Source organism: Calidris pugnax, unplaced genomic scaffold, assembly GCF_001431845.1.
Source record: "Calidris pugnax isolate Ruff unplaced genomic scaffold, ASM143184v1 scaffold39, whole genome shotgun sequence".
Taxonomy (NCBI): domain Eukaryota; kingdom Metazoa; phylum Chordata; class Aves; order Charadriiformes; family Scolopacidae; genus Calidris; species Calidris pugnax.
The window spans coordinates 5,009,122-5,026,170 of record NW_015090828.1 but is presented as its reverse complement, the minus strand read 5'-3'; the positions used below and the strand labels follow the sequence as shown (position 1 = coordinate 5,026,170).

At 39.5% G+C, this 17,049-nt stretch overlaps 1 protein-coding gene across 1 annotated transcript in view; it reads left to right on the top strand.

Moving 5' to 3' along the window:
• Positions 1 to 13,523: 13,523 nt before the first annotated feature.
• CCDC6 (coiled-coil domain containing 6) overlaps positions 13,524 to 17,049 on the top strand; it is a 30,846-nt gene continuing 27,320 nt past the window's right edge. The window contains exon 1 of the mRNA XM_014940514.1: positions 13,524 to 13,674. Coding sequence (XP_014796000.1) covers positions 13,669 to 13,674 — 6 coding nt within the window. The 5' untranslated portion in view covers positions 13,524 to 13,668. The remainder of the gene's footprint in view (positions 13,675 to 17,049) is intronic.

Sequence of the window (17,049 nt, the reverse complement as noted above, 5' to 3'; positions counted from 1 at the left end):
GTCTGATTTGTACTGCTGGGTTGTCCAGTAGCACTTGATTTGGTGCTAATAATTGTGAAGCCATAGTCTCAGAAAGGGTGTTTTCCCTTTTTCTGGGATTTTTTGAGGCTCTCTTCTGTAACGTCTGTTTTTTTTCTTTACAAAGAGCTATCGACCCCTCAAGTTTCTTTCCCTGCCCTGTATCAGTTTCACCAATGATACGTAGAGAAGTGAAGGGGAGCTGTCTCAGTTGGGCCCTGGGTAGCAGTCTGTGTTACAGTATCACGCATGAAGCTAATGCAGAGGTGGTGTTTTTTCTTTCTCTCCATGTCCATTCTCTGAAAGAATCCCTTGGTTTGTGGGGTTGGTCCTTTTTTTACAGAAGCGTAGCTTTGGTAGAATGAATTTGTTTCAAATGAAACAAAATGTGAAGTTGTTCCTTATTATTATTTTGTACAGTCTTGCTAATCTCCGTTTCCCAGATTTTATCAGACATGACTTATTGAAGAGTAATGTGCAGTGAATTATTTTGAACAATGTCATGCTTTAGTACACGTTGGTGTGAATTTCTAATGAAATCTCCCACTGATGAGTATTTTTGAGGTCAGTAAGCCACTTTGGAAATCCTGCTGTATACTTTGATTATTTTATAACCATTTTTAAATAATGTATGGCATGTATTACTAAATCAAAAAGTCTTATGTGTGCCATATAGACATCTCACACCTTTGTGTAATAATTGTCTTTATTACAAATATTCTTTGGCTGAAAGATGAGTCTCTGCTTATCTGCCACAACTTGTTCTCTATAAAACCATGCTGAATGGCCCTTTTAATGTTTCTGTCCTTTATACCTAAATTAATTTGTTTCCAGTATTACCATTGGGTTGATACCAAACTGTGATAACCATCTATGTCTTCCTTGCCTTTAAATATTACACAACAGCTCTACTTTTTTTATCTCTTACTTTATTGATGTTCCCATGCTTAATAATGGTGGAATGTCTCCAGTCAGTAGGAATACTGGTATATTGCTCTGCATTACTTTGGGGGTGGAAGTGAAATGAGAATTAAGATTTTTAGAGTACATCTGGGAATTTTTAATAATGCACTGTTCTTGGTGTTTTTGTGGGCTTGCTATTCTGCATATAAAGTAATTTTGCTTTTCTCTTAAGTGGACTTTCTCATTGAGGTTGTATCTTGAATTGTATGTCAGAACTGGTTTGTAGTCAGCTTTTATTTTAAGAACACTGTTTAATGTCGGGTTTGAACATTTACTGAGACTAATGGCCACTCTTTCTTAGTGTATCTCCAGTGAACTTAAAAACATTTTGAAGGAGTTGTTTTAATTTTTTCTGCATTGTACACCTAACAACATGTTTGCTTTCTCTGAAGAGAAAAATAAATTAATGTATTCTATTGCTGTCTGTCTGCTGGTTTAGATGGTAGATTAAAATGCTAGGTTTTTTAGAGGTTGTAGTGCTGTTGCTAATCCCAGTATTGTAAGGCTGGTATAGAAAAGACTTTAGAACAGTTTTCAAATCCTGGGAGTTCTGTACTTCGTTTTAGTTGTGGTTTTGACTGTAATGGAGTTGAATTTTATTGATGATTTCAAAGGATTGAAGGAAAGTGATTTATTTTTTTTTTTTCCAGAGTAGGTGCATGGTGTGTGGTTTTCTTGCACTTGTTAATTCCGTTTACTTGTCCTCATTGCTTGTTTCCTTCTACTGCCGATACAGACTTCAGTTATCACTGAAGTTGTTAATTTCAAAGTCCTTAGTTTTAAGTGTTGGTATAAATGGGGTGTATTTTTGTCTATAGACCGTGAGTGCTAAATCTCCATGTAGTAAATGTAGAAATAATACTGGTGTGTGGCACACAGCTGTGGTGAGCAAGCTTGCACATCTGCAAGAGACTTCAGCAGAAGGTTTTGTTTTCATGCTGCACTTCGTAAGGTGTTGCTTGGGTGGGATTTCAGGTGGGGACTGGAAGAGCAGAAAGCTCTTGGAATGCAGACAAGGCTGGTCAGGTGGCTGGGTCTGTGGGGTGCTGCAGAAAGATGGAGTGCCTGTTTCTCATAGACAGATCTTGAAATGAAGAAACAAGACAGTGTACTTCTACGAAGGAGTGAAAATTGTCAGCAGGAAGCATCTGATGTATTTCAGCATAGCCTGGTAAAAGCAGTGAGAGAAACAGTTGCTTTGCTGCTCTTTTTTGGGTTGGGGGGTAGGAGGAAGTTGCTGAATTTAGCAGTGGAGCAAGAGGTGAATCCTTTCTGTCTTTCTCTCAAAGAAAAAAATAACCAACTGAAGGAGGAGAATAATAGGAACAAAATGTACAAATCGAGTTATGCACAAGATTTGGGATCTAAACAGAATGAATGGAAAAAAGACAAAGACATGGTCTAGAAGAGAGGCAAAAAATAAAATATAAAGTGAGTTCCCATGGATCCGTAACAGAAAACATTCCTGTGACGTCTTTCTTCCAGCCTGGGGACATCCAGAAGGGAACATCTCAGTCAAGTCCTTCTGTCAGACTGAAGAGGTGGCTTAGTTTTAATTAGGTGGACAACAATTGTTGTGTCCCCGCTTCAATGTATGGAATGAGAGAATGAAATAAAAATGAAGGCAGGGCATTTTTTAGTTGAGCTATTCCACAGTAAAAATGCAAGTAGGAAACTCCAAAGCACAAACTACAGATGGGCACATTGGACATCTGTCTGTGGGGTGCAAGGATTCCTTGATGAAGGCTAAAGCACAATATTTGCAGAAACATTGAAGCAATTTTTGATCCTGACATGTGGGTTTGTAATTTTTTCAACTTTTCAGTTAAAATGCAGATGTTGTAGGCTAATTGTTGCCTATGGGGACAGTCCTTTCAGCTCCTGAAATGCCTTCCATTGCAGCAGTTTTGTTCCTGGAAAAGAGTGTATTCCCTCAGCTCTTTGACCGATACTTAAATTGATGGAGAAGCTCTTAGGATAAAGCCTTTTCTTCCCCTTGCAAATCGGAATTTGACTTTGTTTGAAATTTCATTGCTGTGCATCAATATTGCATGCAATCTGTTTTGTAGTTTGGGATAGGCTTAGTGAGGTAGATGAGTACTGTGCTGTAGATTGAAACAGCCTAGCAGTGTTTCAGCTAAAGTTTCCTCGGGTGTTTTAATTCTTTAAACTGCCTAAAAATGTGATGTTATTACTGTAAAGCTAAGATCTTTTTAGTTCCTTTATTGTTGTTGATGCTAATCATATTTAGAACTCCTGCCACATCTATAAATAATTCCCACAATGGTACACTTCGGTCCTGAATAAAAGTATAAATGTTTCTTAACAAGTCAGACACAATAAAATCCAACCAAGTTTAATGGGCTGTAGTGTGAAGTCATGGTTCTTTCTGTTCCTTACAGTTTAATTTCTGCTTTCAACAGAGAATGTTGGAAGGTTTTTTTGGTAGGATTTTCACTTTGTTTCCCTTCACTTTCAAATAAACAGCAAACGCAGTCAGTATGAATTTTGGAAAATGCAGGGTGTTTTAATCATCATTTTTCCAAGAGCTTTAAACAATATGTGTTTTTCACATCTGTTAAAAATGAAGAGTAGAAATTTTGTCCTAGCTTGTGTTGCCAGGAGTTGTTTCATAAGGCAAAAGCCCTGTCCTTGCAGGCCCTGAAATCCTGGTTGGGTCAAGACGAGGGACACCTCCGGGGTCCTTTCTGGAGCATAAATTTAACCCAAGATGTAGATCTGAAAAAAACTCTCTTCTCTGAAAATTGAGACACGTAACTGGACCTTCTTGCTCTGGGGGTGGAAAGGTGGGTAGGCATTTCCTAAAAATTTCTCTGTTAGACCTACTTCTCCAATTCTGTATGGGGTAAATATTCAACAGTGATTGTATTCCCCTCGCATCCTGCAGACCTCTGTTGCAGAGATCAGAGACAGAGGGTACAGAGCAAAGGATGTGTTTTTTTCATATTCCTCATCGTATTTTCGTACACTGAATTGATACACTTGCTTCTTGTCTTGAAAACCTCAGAAGAGATTCCTTTATGTACTGTAAGATGTCCAAACTGTAGAGAAGGAAAAAACCAAAATACTGTTCCACTCAGTGACTCCCAGGAAGGATATGTGTTTGCCGTGATGGAGTTAGAGCTAATGTGTCTTAACAGTGGGATGGACAGTGTGGTGGTTACTTCGTGAATCTGTTGGTTTTGGAACAAGGTATGATTATAGTCAGTAACAAGCTTTGTCTCCAGCACTTGTGGATCAGGGAGAAAGTGTTTCTCTAGAAAGCCAATGTGTGTAAGAGGAAATCAGGGGAGGCTTTAAGAGGTTAGTTACATTGAGTGACTTAGGGACACCTTGCTAGTGTGGGGAAAAACATTGCCATCCCCAGACATTATCTAAGTTGGATTTAAACTAGTCATTTAAAACAATCCTCCCAAAATAATATAACAACAACAACAAAAGATTTTAAAGAAAATGAATCAAGGAATTACATGCTGAGCATCTCATGCTATAGTTTGGAAACGCTAGAACTGGATTTTGATATGGTAGCCCTCCTGCTGCTCTAAAGGAAGGCAGGCTGATCAATGTAGCTCTACCACATGTTATACACACCTGAAAGAAGGATCTACAAAGGCCCTGCTTCAGATCTGCTGAAGGTCACTTAGACCTAGAAGAGAAGGGTGATGAGTACACAGGCTGTATGAGCTCAGGACCCAGTCTAGAAGTGAGGAAACTTGCAGTCTTCTGCCTGGGAACAGAGAGAGTTGCAGATGCCGGTGGCACTGTGTGGGGGATGCCATGCAGCCACAGTCCAACACCTTCTGCCTGGAAAAGCTGGGTATAACAGAAGAAAAAAAGTGTTTCATATTTGCTTGCTTGCAGTGATTTACCTGAGCTACATAAAGTGAAGTAGGATTTTTCATGAGGATTATTTGAGGGGGGTGACTATGAAGTCTCTTCACCCTGCTTTTGTTTGTGCTCTTTTGTCTGTGAGTAGAAAACCAGTGGTGACAGCAAAGCTACCTTTAACAATAGTTTGCTGTGGTTGCATTTTGAGCAGAAGTTTGTTATTTTGAAACACAGCTCAGTGCCTGTTAGTGCCAACATACATACCTCTGCACAGAAGCTGTATAGTAAAGTAGTCACTTAATAGTCTGCTGCTGAATCTTTTGCTTTTCCTGCTCTGAAACTTTGGGAGTGTGCAATATTGAGTTTGCTAATTGGTCAGTCCAGCAAAGTATACTAGATAGTGTGTGAATATGTCAAAGATAAATGGTGATTTATCACTGGGCAGAAAACAGGCAAAGAAAATATTTGAAATGTTAGCTTAAGAAGTGTTTATGCGTTGTATGTCTGATATTACAGAATAATTTGGACTGATTTGCTGCAGTACTAAGTTTCTTGTACATTCTAGTACTGAGTGGTAGTGTTGCTGAGATTTTAGCTGTTGTTGATTATTGGTTTCTAAGTAGCAACACAACCTAATTATGTTAATCTTGTGTATTTTAGATGCAAGTGAAACAAACCCAACACATTTTAAAAGGATGGTAATTATAATGATCGTGCAGGGTATAGAAAATAAATTTAAAAAAAAAACAAACAACAAAGCAAAAAATCTGAAAAAGCCAACAATGAAACAGGATATGCTACAACAGTAGTTATAAGCATTTTGATCTCCTCTTTTCTGTCTTTCACGTCCAGAAACCTGTGTCTTCAAAAATTAAGGTACACTAAACTTAAGCCTGCAAATCTAGTTATGTGTGTGTGTGCATCCTTACAACACTTTTCAGCAGCTTTTATATTGAGGCTGAACAAAAGCAAAACCTGTTCCATGTGCTTCTATATTCTATTTGTTTTACACTTATTGATTAACTAGCAAGCTATTTACAGTACAAAAAAATCACCAGTAAAGCGGCAGTATCACTGGCAGTCAAAAGAGTAAAGCGTTTTTGCTTTCAAGTAGTCATCAGTAAAGGATTAATACAGAGGTATTTCAAATTTTGGTTGAGTGTTTGATATGAGAGTGTAGTTTTATTTTCCATACTGGCTGTCTTTGTCGCTGTGGATCCAGTGGGGTACAAACAGAGGAATGGGGAAGACCCCACCAAAGCGCAGGTTGTCTTCTGCTGGAGCGGCGTTGCCTAACCTTTGTGCTGGGCTGAGAAGGGAGCGGTGCAATATGGCCCTGTTCTTACTGCCCTCCTGGCCCTGTTTGCATGTGCAGTCATTACGGTTCCTCTGAGGAACATTTAACCTGTACTTTGAAGAAATATTTTGCTTGTATGCGGTGAACTTGAGGACCTAGGGGAGCTGGGCTTGTTGCTTGTCGGCTCTATGCGCATTTCACACCTGCGTCAGAAATCTACCGCTGCTGAAAATGCAACTAGTGCAGGAAACGTGTACTCTGTGTCCATGTGCAGTGATGAGATGGAGAAACGGGCTCATGAAATAGAGCCTTTTGGAAAGGTCTGTGGGCTAGATTTAATTTTCCTGCTAGGTCATTCCTGCCTTGGCCTGTAGCTTCTGTTGGCTCAGGTTACAGCTCTCGTGTACTGGAAGCAGAGCCTCCAGCCCTGATAACCGTCTGGGAGCTTGTTCTACATGATGATGTTTAAATGACTGAAAAATAAGTGCTATAAAGCATGTGTCTAATGAATAGTCAGATTGTTAAGGTTGTAACGTCGAGTGCTGGAAATAGGAAATGTTTAATGTTTGCCTGTACAACCTTGCTACCTTTCCTTTGTGGTGCTTTATTGCCATGCAGTCCTTAATCACATTAAGGCTTGCTCAGCAGCATGTGGTCATGGTTAAACCCTTAAGTAAAAGTTACTTGAGGTTTGATACATTTTTCTAGACGTTTTCTTTGTCACAGAAAATGCTGCTTTTTCACATGCTGCATGTGTATTAACTATTTAATGTCGGCATTTTGATGCAATAAAAACTCTTGAAGAGAGTACACTCTCAATATTTTTAATCTGTTTTGAAGGCATTTAAATTATTTAAGTAAATTCAGGAGTTGATTGTACTAATTACAAACTTCATATAGCTTGTTATACTTTGTCTGTAGTGAACCAAATGCATTAATTTTATAAATATTTATGTTTGTGAAATTAGCCTGTTTTTGTAACTTGCTTATTTCATGTTTGCCACTTGTGTGTTTCAGTTGTGCAAGACTCTTGCAGGTCAATATCAAAATGCAGAGAGAGAAGCTATTTTAAGTGTTTACAAATCTGAAGTGGAATGGAATTGCATACCATCAAACAATTTACTTCATTGCTGATGCTAAGAGATTATTTAGCATGTACGAATACTCCTGAACTTTTGTGTCTCAGCAGCTGGTCAATTCTGAGCACTCTTTTAAAGTGCCATTCCTTGTGTGACTTGCCAAACCACAAGGTGTATGCACCCATGTCTTGAAGGTTACTGAATTTTTGAGAGGAGGCCTCGTAAGGCTGCAGGGGTGATGTTGAGCTGAAAGCATCTGATCATGGTTAAAACTGACTTGGGAGAAAAATGTATGTCTTATGTCATTTGACTTAGCTCATTTCTTTAGTCACTCGGTGGCCATTGCAGATTCATATGGCAATGTGCTGGATCACTTGGCAGGCATCGAGTGAAAAACTTGCTGTGACTGGGGTTAGCAGTAGGAGTGTTGAGACAGAAGCATTTTGACATGTCCAGCCAAAACCTAATTGACCTTTTAAAAAGGAGGGGGGTGGGTGCATGAAAGTGAGAGAGAATTTCCTACTATAAATGGAGATTAAAAGGAACTGTATTTTAATACTTTAAGCAATTGCTTATAATACAGATATTCCTTTATTATTGTAATAAAAAACAGATATTTTTTTTTCCTCTTGCAGCAGAACTCATCTACTGAATAGCTGAAATATAATAGGAATTGTGTTTTGAGGCAGTTCTGCATGTGGCTTTAATGTTACACAATAGGTAATTTTTAGAGTAATTGAATCTATCAGGCTGAGGTTCAATACCGATTTTTATTTTTTTTTCTCTGTTACTGTGTTTTGGAGATAACATCTGGTAAGCCTGTAAATTGTGGGGGTTTTTTTAAACAAAACAAAATAAAAACAACAAAAAAAGCCCCTTTCCTCCTTATCGACTAGATTTGGGTTTGAAAAAAAAAAAACCAAAAAGCCCAACAGCTTGGGGTTCTGAAGGAAACATACCAAGGTATTAATACTTGTCTGTTTGTTTTGAAAAGTGTGGGGCTTCTGGGAAATACTGGATACCCAAAGATAAAAAGGTGCAATTGTGCTGTTTGTGTAACTCTGTCACTCCTGAAAACGCATCTTAAAGAAGGGAAAAGGAAAAAAAGAAAAAGAAAAAAATGAAAAAGTACTTTTATGTCAGTACTGAAGAAGTGACCCTGGGGATTGCCGTAGATTAAACAGGAAATCACACTACAAATTAGACCCAGAACTTGAATTCCAGCTCACCGCTATAACCACAAGAGTGTTCACTCTCTTTTCTCTGCAGACAGGCCACCCAGCTGAAAAAAAGTACCTTTACTTGGGGGGAAAGCTGCGCCCACGTCATACTGGGGCTGCGGTGGGACTTCCTCTCCTTCAGCCCTCAGAGATAGAGGTGTGCTGCTGGGCAGGGGCAGTACTGGGAGCCCTGGGTCTCTGAGTTGCTGTTGACTTCTGCTCTTGTGATGGTTTGTGTTTTTCACTGTCGGAAAGGCACATTGCAGGCAGAGTGCTCCTTTCAGGTGCGGCTGGATGGCTGGGAGGAAAAAATAGCTCCAGCCTGGGAGAGCTGCGGCGTAGAAGTTCCTCCTGTAAAGGAACGCTATCAGCTCACTGGAATATTGATTGCATTTGTAGGCCAGCAGTTTTCCGTACTGTTTGAAACTGGTGCCAGGAAGTATGGCCAGAACAGTGACTTGGGTTGGTACCGCCAGAGGAGGAGTGTGTACTTTAGGAGAACTGGGAAACTTAGATTTTATTTTATGCAAGAACTGCATATTCTAAAATCATGCCATTGTAACCTTCTGCGCTTCACACCCTTTTTACCTCATCAAGTTTTTTAGTAGGACTTTTGGAAAGGCTATTTTCTGAAGTGACAGCTTTAGTTCAGTGTAACATGCGCAGCAACTGAGATCATCTCTTCCTGAAGCTGCCCCAACCTTTCAGTCTATATTCAGTAGCAAAGATTGAGTTTCCCATGTGCAGCGACCAGATTGAACTGCTCTCCAGCTCCATCTGCAGGCTTGTGTTGTCCACAGGGTCCTATCAACAGAACTTGCACTGTAAAAAGATGGATGAGTGGGAAAGAGGTCATGGTGGCTCTTGCCTTTAAAGATGAGGGACCTTCAGGAGTGGATTAGGTCAAAGCAGTGCTTGTTAAGCTGTTTCCAACAAGGTCCCCTGAAATCTAGTATCACCTCTACTCTGGATGTTACTGGAGACAGGTAGCATTTTTTGCACGTGTGCAAGCCAGGCACACTTGGCATCTGGTTTTTGGGTGGTCAAGTGTGGGTGACTGGAGCAGATTGTGAAGCACTTTTACTGAAAATGTGCCTGAAGTGAGAGCTGAAACTAAAATGCAAGGACTAGATCATGTCAGATCACTGATAATGTGCTGATACTGACCAAGGTGTAGGTATTAATTGTGATTGTTGAGCCTGCTTACTTACTGGGCAGTATCAGGAAGGTTTGTGAAGCTTTTAGAGGAACTAACCAGGGGGAGAAGGCAGTGTAGAGAGCTGTGACTTCTTTTATTTTATTATTATGATTATTTAAAAAAAAATATTGACTGTGTTCAAGCTGGTGCTTCATTAGAAATGCTGGATTTTGCTGCTTCATAAAATAGTGCCACTAGAGCAGTGTGGTTGGGGTATGGTCCAGTGACACAGAAAGAGAGCATCGCAGCATAAGCAGAAGGTGCTGCACGTACTAGAAGCAGGAGGGCAGAGGGAGTCCAGCAGCGTCAACTTGCTCTGCCAAAGGTGTATCTACAGGAAGAAGAACTGAGAGCAGGAAAATATTTTAACACTGAATTTTTACAGTGCCAGTATATGCAGCACGTGGAAAAATAACTTCTAATGAGATTAATTTCCTAATATGATACTCAGTTACTATATAAAGTTTAGGAGAAATAAATTTCTTAATTCCTATTAAAATTAGCTTATTGGATTGTAAGTTCACAGGGACAGGTTTTCACAACACTTCACACATCAGCTGTACTAGTGATCAGGATTTCACATGCTACTGCAATAGAAATAATAGGATTTTTCTTCCTAGAAAATACAAGATTTTGTGTGTTTTATGTGCATGACATACTTTTTTCCCTCCCCTTCGTTCTTGATTTCTTGCAAAGTAGTAAAATCTTTGCCGTTATAGTCTTGACCACAATAACTACAGATTTTCCTTAGTGAATGTGTCCATGAAACGCTCGGAGTTAGCTGTACGTGGAGTTTTGAGACACAGGAGCCAAGTGGATGTGACTGTGGCTGGTTATGCAGAAAATCTGGTGGAAGTAGATTGCTTGTTTCAGGTTTCCCGAGATTGGCTGATCAGGTGTTATCATTTTATATCACTCAGTGCCTCAGCAATTTATTTTGTAATATAGTACACAGAACAGAGTGAATTGCAGTTAGTGTTTTTGGATGTTGAATGTGATATGGATAATAGAAAAAAGCCAAGAACTCTGTATGCTCATAGAAGACCTACTGTCTCTGATTTCCGTGCTCTGTGTCTCTTCTTTTGCTGATCATATCAGAGCCTCTTTTCAAATGCAGATACTTAATAAAAAGGCAGATTATCCGTATGGAAACACAATGTATTCACATCCAGGAAAATATTGCAGTGATGGAGTCTGTGTAGGAAATAGTATTAAAAACTCATTTTTTTCTAATGACTGTTTTGCAACTTGTTTGATTATGGACTGAGTAATAGATGTCAAGATTTTAGGCAATATTAAGGTAAACATGAATGATTTTGTTACTTAAGATAATTGGACTATCTCCAAGTAATGAGCAACAAGATGAAGGGAAAGTTTCAGAATGAAATTATTTGGATTTAGACAAGATGTAGTAATGCATCATGTGTTTTTTGTACCAAGTTTGTGTTGAAATTGTTGACCCTTGGGTAATGTAAATGGACATTCATTGTATTACATATGATGTGTAGATATCTGGAACTTACAGTTCATACTTAGGTTTATAGGGTTCCTGATGTTTGTTCTGTTGAGAAATAGATTATTTGTGTAATGGAGGCAGATATAATCATGCTCAGCTTTTCCTTTGAGCCAGTGGAATGCAAGCTGGTGTCCTGCATGGTGTAGGCAGAGGAGGTTGTTGCAGAGCAGTTTAAACAGGTCTAAATCGTGGCTGTTCATCCTTTGTTTCCGCGTGCCAGCACTCTGCCTCTGTGGTATTCCAGTTTAGGAAGTGGATCCAGGAAAGAAAAATGGGAGGAGGAAGGGAAAGGATTAGTTTTTGGGTGTTTCCTTCTGCCTGTGCTGGCCTGCTGCCTGGCCGCATGAGCGCCCGTGCAAGCACAAAGGAGGGGCATTGCTCTTTGGCTACGAGTGGGCTGGGATCTTGGCAGCTTGTGTTCATGTTGGCCTAAGCACCCATCATTAATGTAACACCAGGATCTGGCTACCTGCAGGCTCGGGGCTGTAATAATGTGATTTTTAGAGCTTTTGATTGGTGCAAATCATGAGCAGAACAAAGCTGTGCAAGGTAGAGATGAACAGAAATCAAAGTAGAAACACGCTGATTCTTTTCTTCTAATTTAATTTTAGGTAAGCTTGGTCTGTTTTGCTGTCTTTTATTGTCTGAACCACTGAAAATCAGACAACAGTAGAAATCCTGTGTGGTGAAGGCAACAGAGGAGTTGATTTTGGAACAGCATGCATGAATTTTAACGATTTGAGGACAATGAACCCTTGCAATTTGACTTGTTTACTCTGTTCCGAAATGCCTGTGAAGACGTAAGATTGTTAGTAGCTCTAAGTAAAGCCACATTTAGAAAGTGATAGATGATGTTATCAAGATCAGTTGGATTCCTTCAATTTTAATCCTCTGAGATATGAGCTGATGAGTTAGCATTTCTTCAGAGCTCTTGGACAACTCTACGATGGCTTGATATGAGAAGTCATAATCCCAGCGCTGAATGTGCTGGATTAGTGTTTCTCTGCCATTGAGATGCACAAACATCAGAGAGGAGATGCTGTGCAGGACCTAAACTCCTCAGCTAATAAACTGTGCCAGACGTTTCTTTTCTTTTAATTTTTTTTTTTTTTTTCAGGTTGGGTTTGTGCCAGCTCTGCTGGTGACGGGGAGAAGGGAGTGATGGCAGATAGACAGTAGGAAGGGGCAAAAAAAAAGAAAAGCAATAGGGATGGGAAAAGACGCAAGAATGCAGAAATAAAGGTCTGAAGAGAAGGACTTGATGGAAGGAGGACTCAGCTGAGAAGTTTTCAAACCACCGCTTTAGATGTCATGACACTGGATTCAAAGACATTTATGTTCACGTAACTTTTCTTGTAGGCATGAAAGGTGTCTCTGTGTAAGTAATTGTCTCATGGACTGCTAGGGAATATATCATTCCGGTTAAAAGATTACTGACATAATGAAGGCTTTTGAGCATTTTCCAGTGTGCAATATGCGTGGTTATTTTGGTTACTTTTTGGGCAGAAGATTATGGAAGCTAAGTTTTCAGTAAAACTCTAGTTATGCTTCTGTTTCAGTTCTTAAATTTTCCTCTATCAAATTTTACTGAAATAAAACTTACTGAATCTTTGCATACTGTAAGCTATATGCTTGTACCATTTTATTAGAATCGGGACAAATCACAAATCTGCTGTTCAAGTGGTATGGATTTTATTGCAGAAGCACTACAGAAGCTTTCCTAGAAAGCACTACATTGTCTCATTTGTTAAAGGTGGTGGCTCCAGGAATTCAGTTTTTCTGTCATTCTGTTGTTCTGGGCTTTGATTGGACTGTGGAATTAAGACTTGGCTCTACCAGTTTGTACCTGTGATCTTTCATTTGCCCACATAAAATACCTTTTGTGGCCTTTTAGAGCAGACTTCCTGTGTGAAAGAATAAATGCATTATTTGACTCCGAGAAAGCAGGGCTGCAGTCTGAGGGATCTGGAAAGAAGACATGGTGCTGAATACTGCAGTCCCAGAGTTGTTGCTTCAGCTTGTAATGGAGAATATTTAGAGAGGAGTTTGTTTTTAGGAATAGAGTATGTAAAAGTGAATCTGTGAATCAGTAATGCTTTTATAAAGTTTAAAAGGCTGGGGAGTTCGTGCATTTGGTTTGGGGAGACCATTTTAAAGCACCAATGTAGTTTCCTAAGTTGAAAGATAGGGAACAAAAAAGGAAGGTGCTATAATGTTAGAAAAGGGGATGGTAACAGCACTTAGATCTAGCCTGCTGTTCTCAAGGATGATGAACAAGATTGAAAAAAGGAGGTGGGGGGCATTTAAAGGGGAATGGAATAATTGCAGCTTTTAATGTGGAAACGTGCTCCCTTTTTTCTTAAAACTATGTCTTTACTTCACAGCAAGCAAGGGCAGAACAGGAAGAGGAATTCATCAGTAATACTCTATTTAAGAAGATTCAAGCTCTGCAGAAAGAAAAAGAAACACTTGCAGTAAACTATGAAAAAGAAGAGGAATTTCTCACTAATGAGCTCTCAAGAAAACTGATGCAGGTAATTGGTGCCTTTACTGATGTTTCTTCTAGGAGCCTCAGGACCAGCTGGTGGGTGAACTTTTTTGTTAGTGTGACTGCAATCACAGGGATGTGGTCAGGTTGTAGCTGTTATACATTTGACACTTGATAAAAGCGAAGTACAAGTACTGGAGTAAGTAGTTTTTAATATGTTGCTTTAAAGTTTGCGAGCTGTTATACATTTGACACTTGATAAAAGCAAAGTACAAGTACTGGAGTGAGTAAGTGGTTTTTAATATGTTGCTTTAAAGTTTGGATCTACAAAGTCATAGTCACTTCAGAACCTGAAAGTTTGGATAGGGGTGCAAAGAAATGGATGTAGCTTAAAGTAAATGTTAACTGTCTTACAGAAGAGAGTTATCGATTAATTTAAAATGTTAGTGAAACAGACACTTTTTTTCTGGAGTATTTCATATGTAACAGGAGTCCTGAAATATTAGCTTTATATACAAGAATATGCAGCAATGTTTGAAGGAGACTTCATCTGCAAGTTTACAATTGCTTCTTTTGGATTAAAACACATCAGTCGGGTGCTAAAAGTAAAAAAAAAAAAAAGATGCTGGGACAATTTATGGCAGAGAAACTTTCTTTCATTACCCAAGTTGCTAATTTTTGAAATTTTGAAAAACTGGTAAGTTTTAAAGAACCTAGTTTGTATGTTCTAAGCATTTCTTATGTTCTGCAGGTGGAGACTTAAGGCGTGTTTAGCCCTGCAGTTAAGAAACAAACTGTTTGGAAAGAACATTACAATCATAGAATCATAGAATAGTTTCAGTTGGAAGGGACCTTTTAAAGGTCATCTGGTCCAACTTCCCCTGTGACAAGCAGGGACACCTTTAACTAGATCAGGTTGTTCAGAGCCCCGTCCAACCTCACCTTGAATGTTTCCAGGGATGGGGCATCTACCACCTCTCTGGGCAATGTGTTCCAATGTTTCACTACCCTCATTGTAAAAAATTTCTTCCTTATATGTAGACTAAATCTATGCTCTTTCTGTTTAAAACCATTACCCCTCATTCTATTGCTACTCTCCCTGATAAAGAGTCCCTCCCCATCTTTCTTATAGGCCCTTTTAAGTACTGGAAGGCTGCTTTAAGGTCTGCCAGGAGCCTTCTCTTCTCCAGAATGAACAACCCCAACTCTCTCAGCCTGTCTTCGTGGGAGAGGTGCTCCAGCCCTTTGTCTTTGTGGCCCTCCTCTGGACCTGCTCCAACAGGTCCATGTCTTTCCTGTGCTGAAGGCCCCAGAGCTGGATGCGGTTCTGGAGGTGGGGATCTCACAAGAACAAAGTACAGGGGCAGAATCACCTCCCTTGACCTGCTGGCCGCGCTGCTTTTGATGCAGCCCAGGATGCAGTTAGCTTTTGGGGCTGTTAGCGCACGTTGTTAGTTCATGTGTGATTAGCTGTAATCATGAAATGGTTTGGGTTGGAAAGGACCTTAAAGATCATCTAGTTCCAACCCCCCTGCCATGGGCAGGGACACCTCCCACTAGGCCAGGTTGCTGAAATCCCATCTGACACTTTTGTTATTGAAAACTGGGACTTCCATGACTTCTTCTATTTGATGCCTATTATCACATGGTAAGTTAAGTATCAAGATAAAACACTCTCGATCTGCTGTTTCCCCTTGCTATTCTTGAGAACAGAGAATGTTTCTGAATAAGATGTGTGTTTGCTTTCAAAGTCATACATTTTAATGAAAAATAAGCAGATGGCAGTAAAGTAGGAGCACCGAGTGTTCTTTTCTAACTGAAGATGTAAATATCACTATAGAAAAAGCTTTTCACTGAAGTCTCTTTCAGTGAATGGAGAAATGGTATGTCGAGCAGTGCTGTTTAATCGACAGAGGTTTGTAGAAATCAGCTACAGAACCAGGTTACCTGGACTGCACTATACATTGTGTAGACCAAAGTAAAGGTAAACATTAAAAGTAAAAGCATAAATTACACTTGATTTGGCTGAAGGGTTTTGAACTCATATAACGAGTTCACCTTGTAGAAAAATTTGTCTTGCACAAGTTCTGCAGCAACTAAATCACTGTGTCTGTTGTTGTGGTTTAACCCCAGCCAGCAGTTAGGACCGTGCAGCCCCTTTCCCCCTGCTGCTGAAGGGGAGGGAAAAGAAGGAGAAAAGGATGGGAAACTAGAGGGTGGAGGGAGGGAATGGCAAAAGGAAAATAATTTTCTATCTCTAATCATAGATTTAGTAAGTTGATATTAGAGTATTGGTGAGTTGCAGGCAATTTTCTGGAGTAAGAAAGATCTGCAAATAACATTGACATTGGTTTTTGCTTTCTGAGAGCATACCTGTTGTTTGGAAATTGGGATTCTTCCATTATGAATCCTGGGAGTTATACCCATGTAGACTGCCAGATAAAAAATTCTGAGAAGAGAAACTCCTCATATTACAGATATACTCGTTTTGTGGAAAAGAGGGCATTATTAGCACACATCACGTGGTCAACCTAGTATTTATTAAAATATGTTTTCTAGTTTAGGATAGTCTTCCCGTTACACAGGTGTGGTGCTAAATTCCTGACTAACACTTTTCAGACACAGAAAGTTAAAGTAATTACAATTTACTTTTTTTAATTTCCTGAGATTTGTAAGTGCCAATACTTAACATCACATACTAGAATGTATAAGTTCCATCTTTATTAGAGGATGCAAGGCTGATGAGACAGCTATAAGGCTAATAATGAATTGATAAATGCCCACTTGCATTTTTGGTATCTTTGCTGTGGAGAGAATTCTAGCTAAATTAGGTGCAGACTCTGGATGATGACTTAACCAGAAGTACAGTAGTCTCCGGTGTGGAAGTGTGGTCAGTAATTGGTTGCTCCACTGTTCTCTGCTATTTGGGGTTAAACCCTTAATCTCTGTGTTTGGTGGCAACATTGGTCTGACCTAGAACTAGACTTTCAAAATTCATGCTGTCAGACATTGTGCATCAAATGGCTTCCTGCTTTTTGGATGACTAAAAGGAAAAAAAATGCATATGAATCTGTTTTGTCTAAGACTTTGCTTTTTGGAACAGAGGGAGCAGTGTACTTCTGGTAAAATGCGTGTGATTTGTACACTCTTAATTTTTCAGGTATTTACTAGTCTGTGGCTGTGTCAAAATTACTACCATATTATTCAGTTGAAAGCCAGCTAGCAGAGGGACTTTTTTCATAGTGCTTGTGTGCTTTTTGCTTTGTCAAACCTTTGTTTGTCACAGTTACAGGGGCTTATGCATCGCATTCAGAGTGGCATCTGGAATGAGCTTCCAGAATGTTAAAACGTTTTAAATGTGAAAGCTGTCTGCCAGAGCACGAGCTGCAGCGCTTCTCGCTAACAGCCTAACAAGAATTTC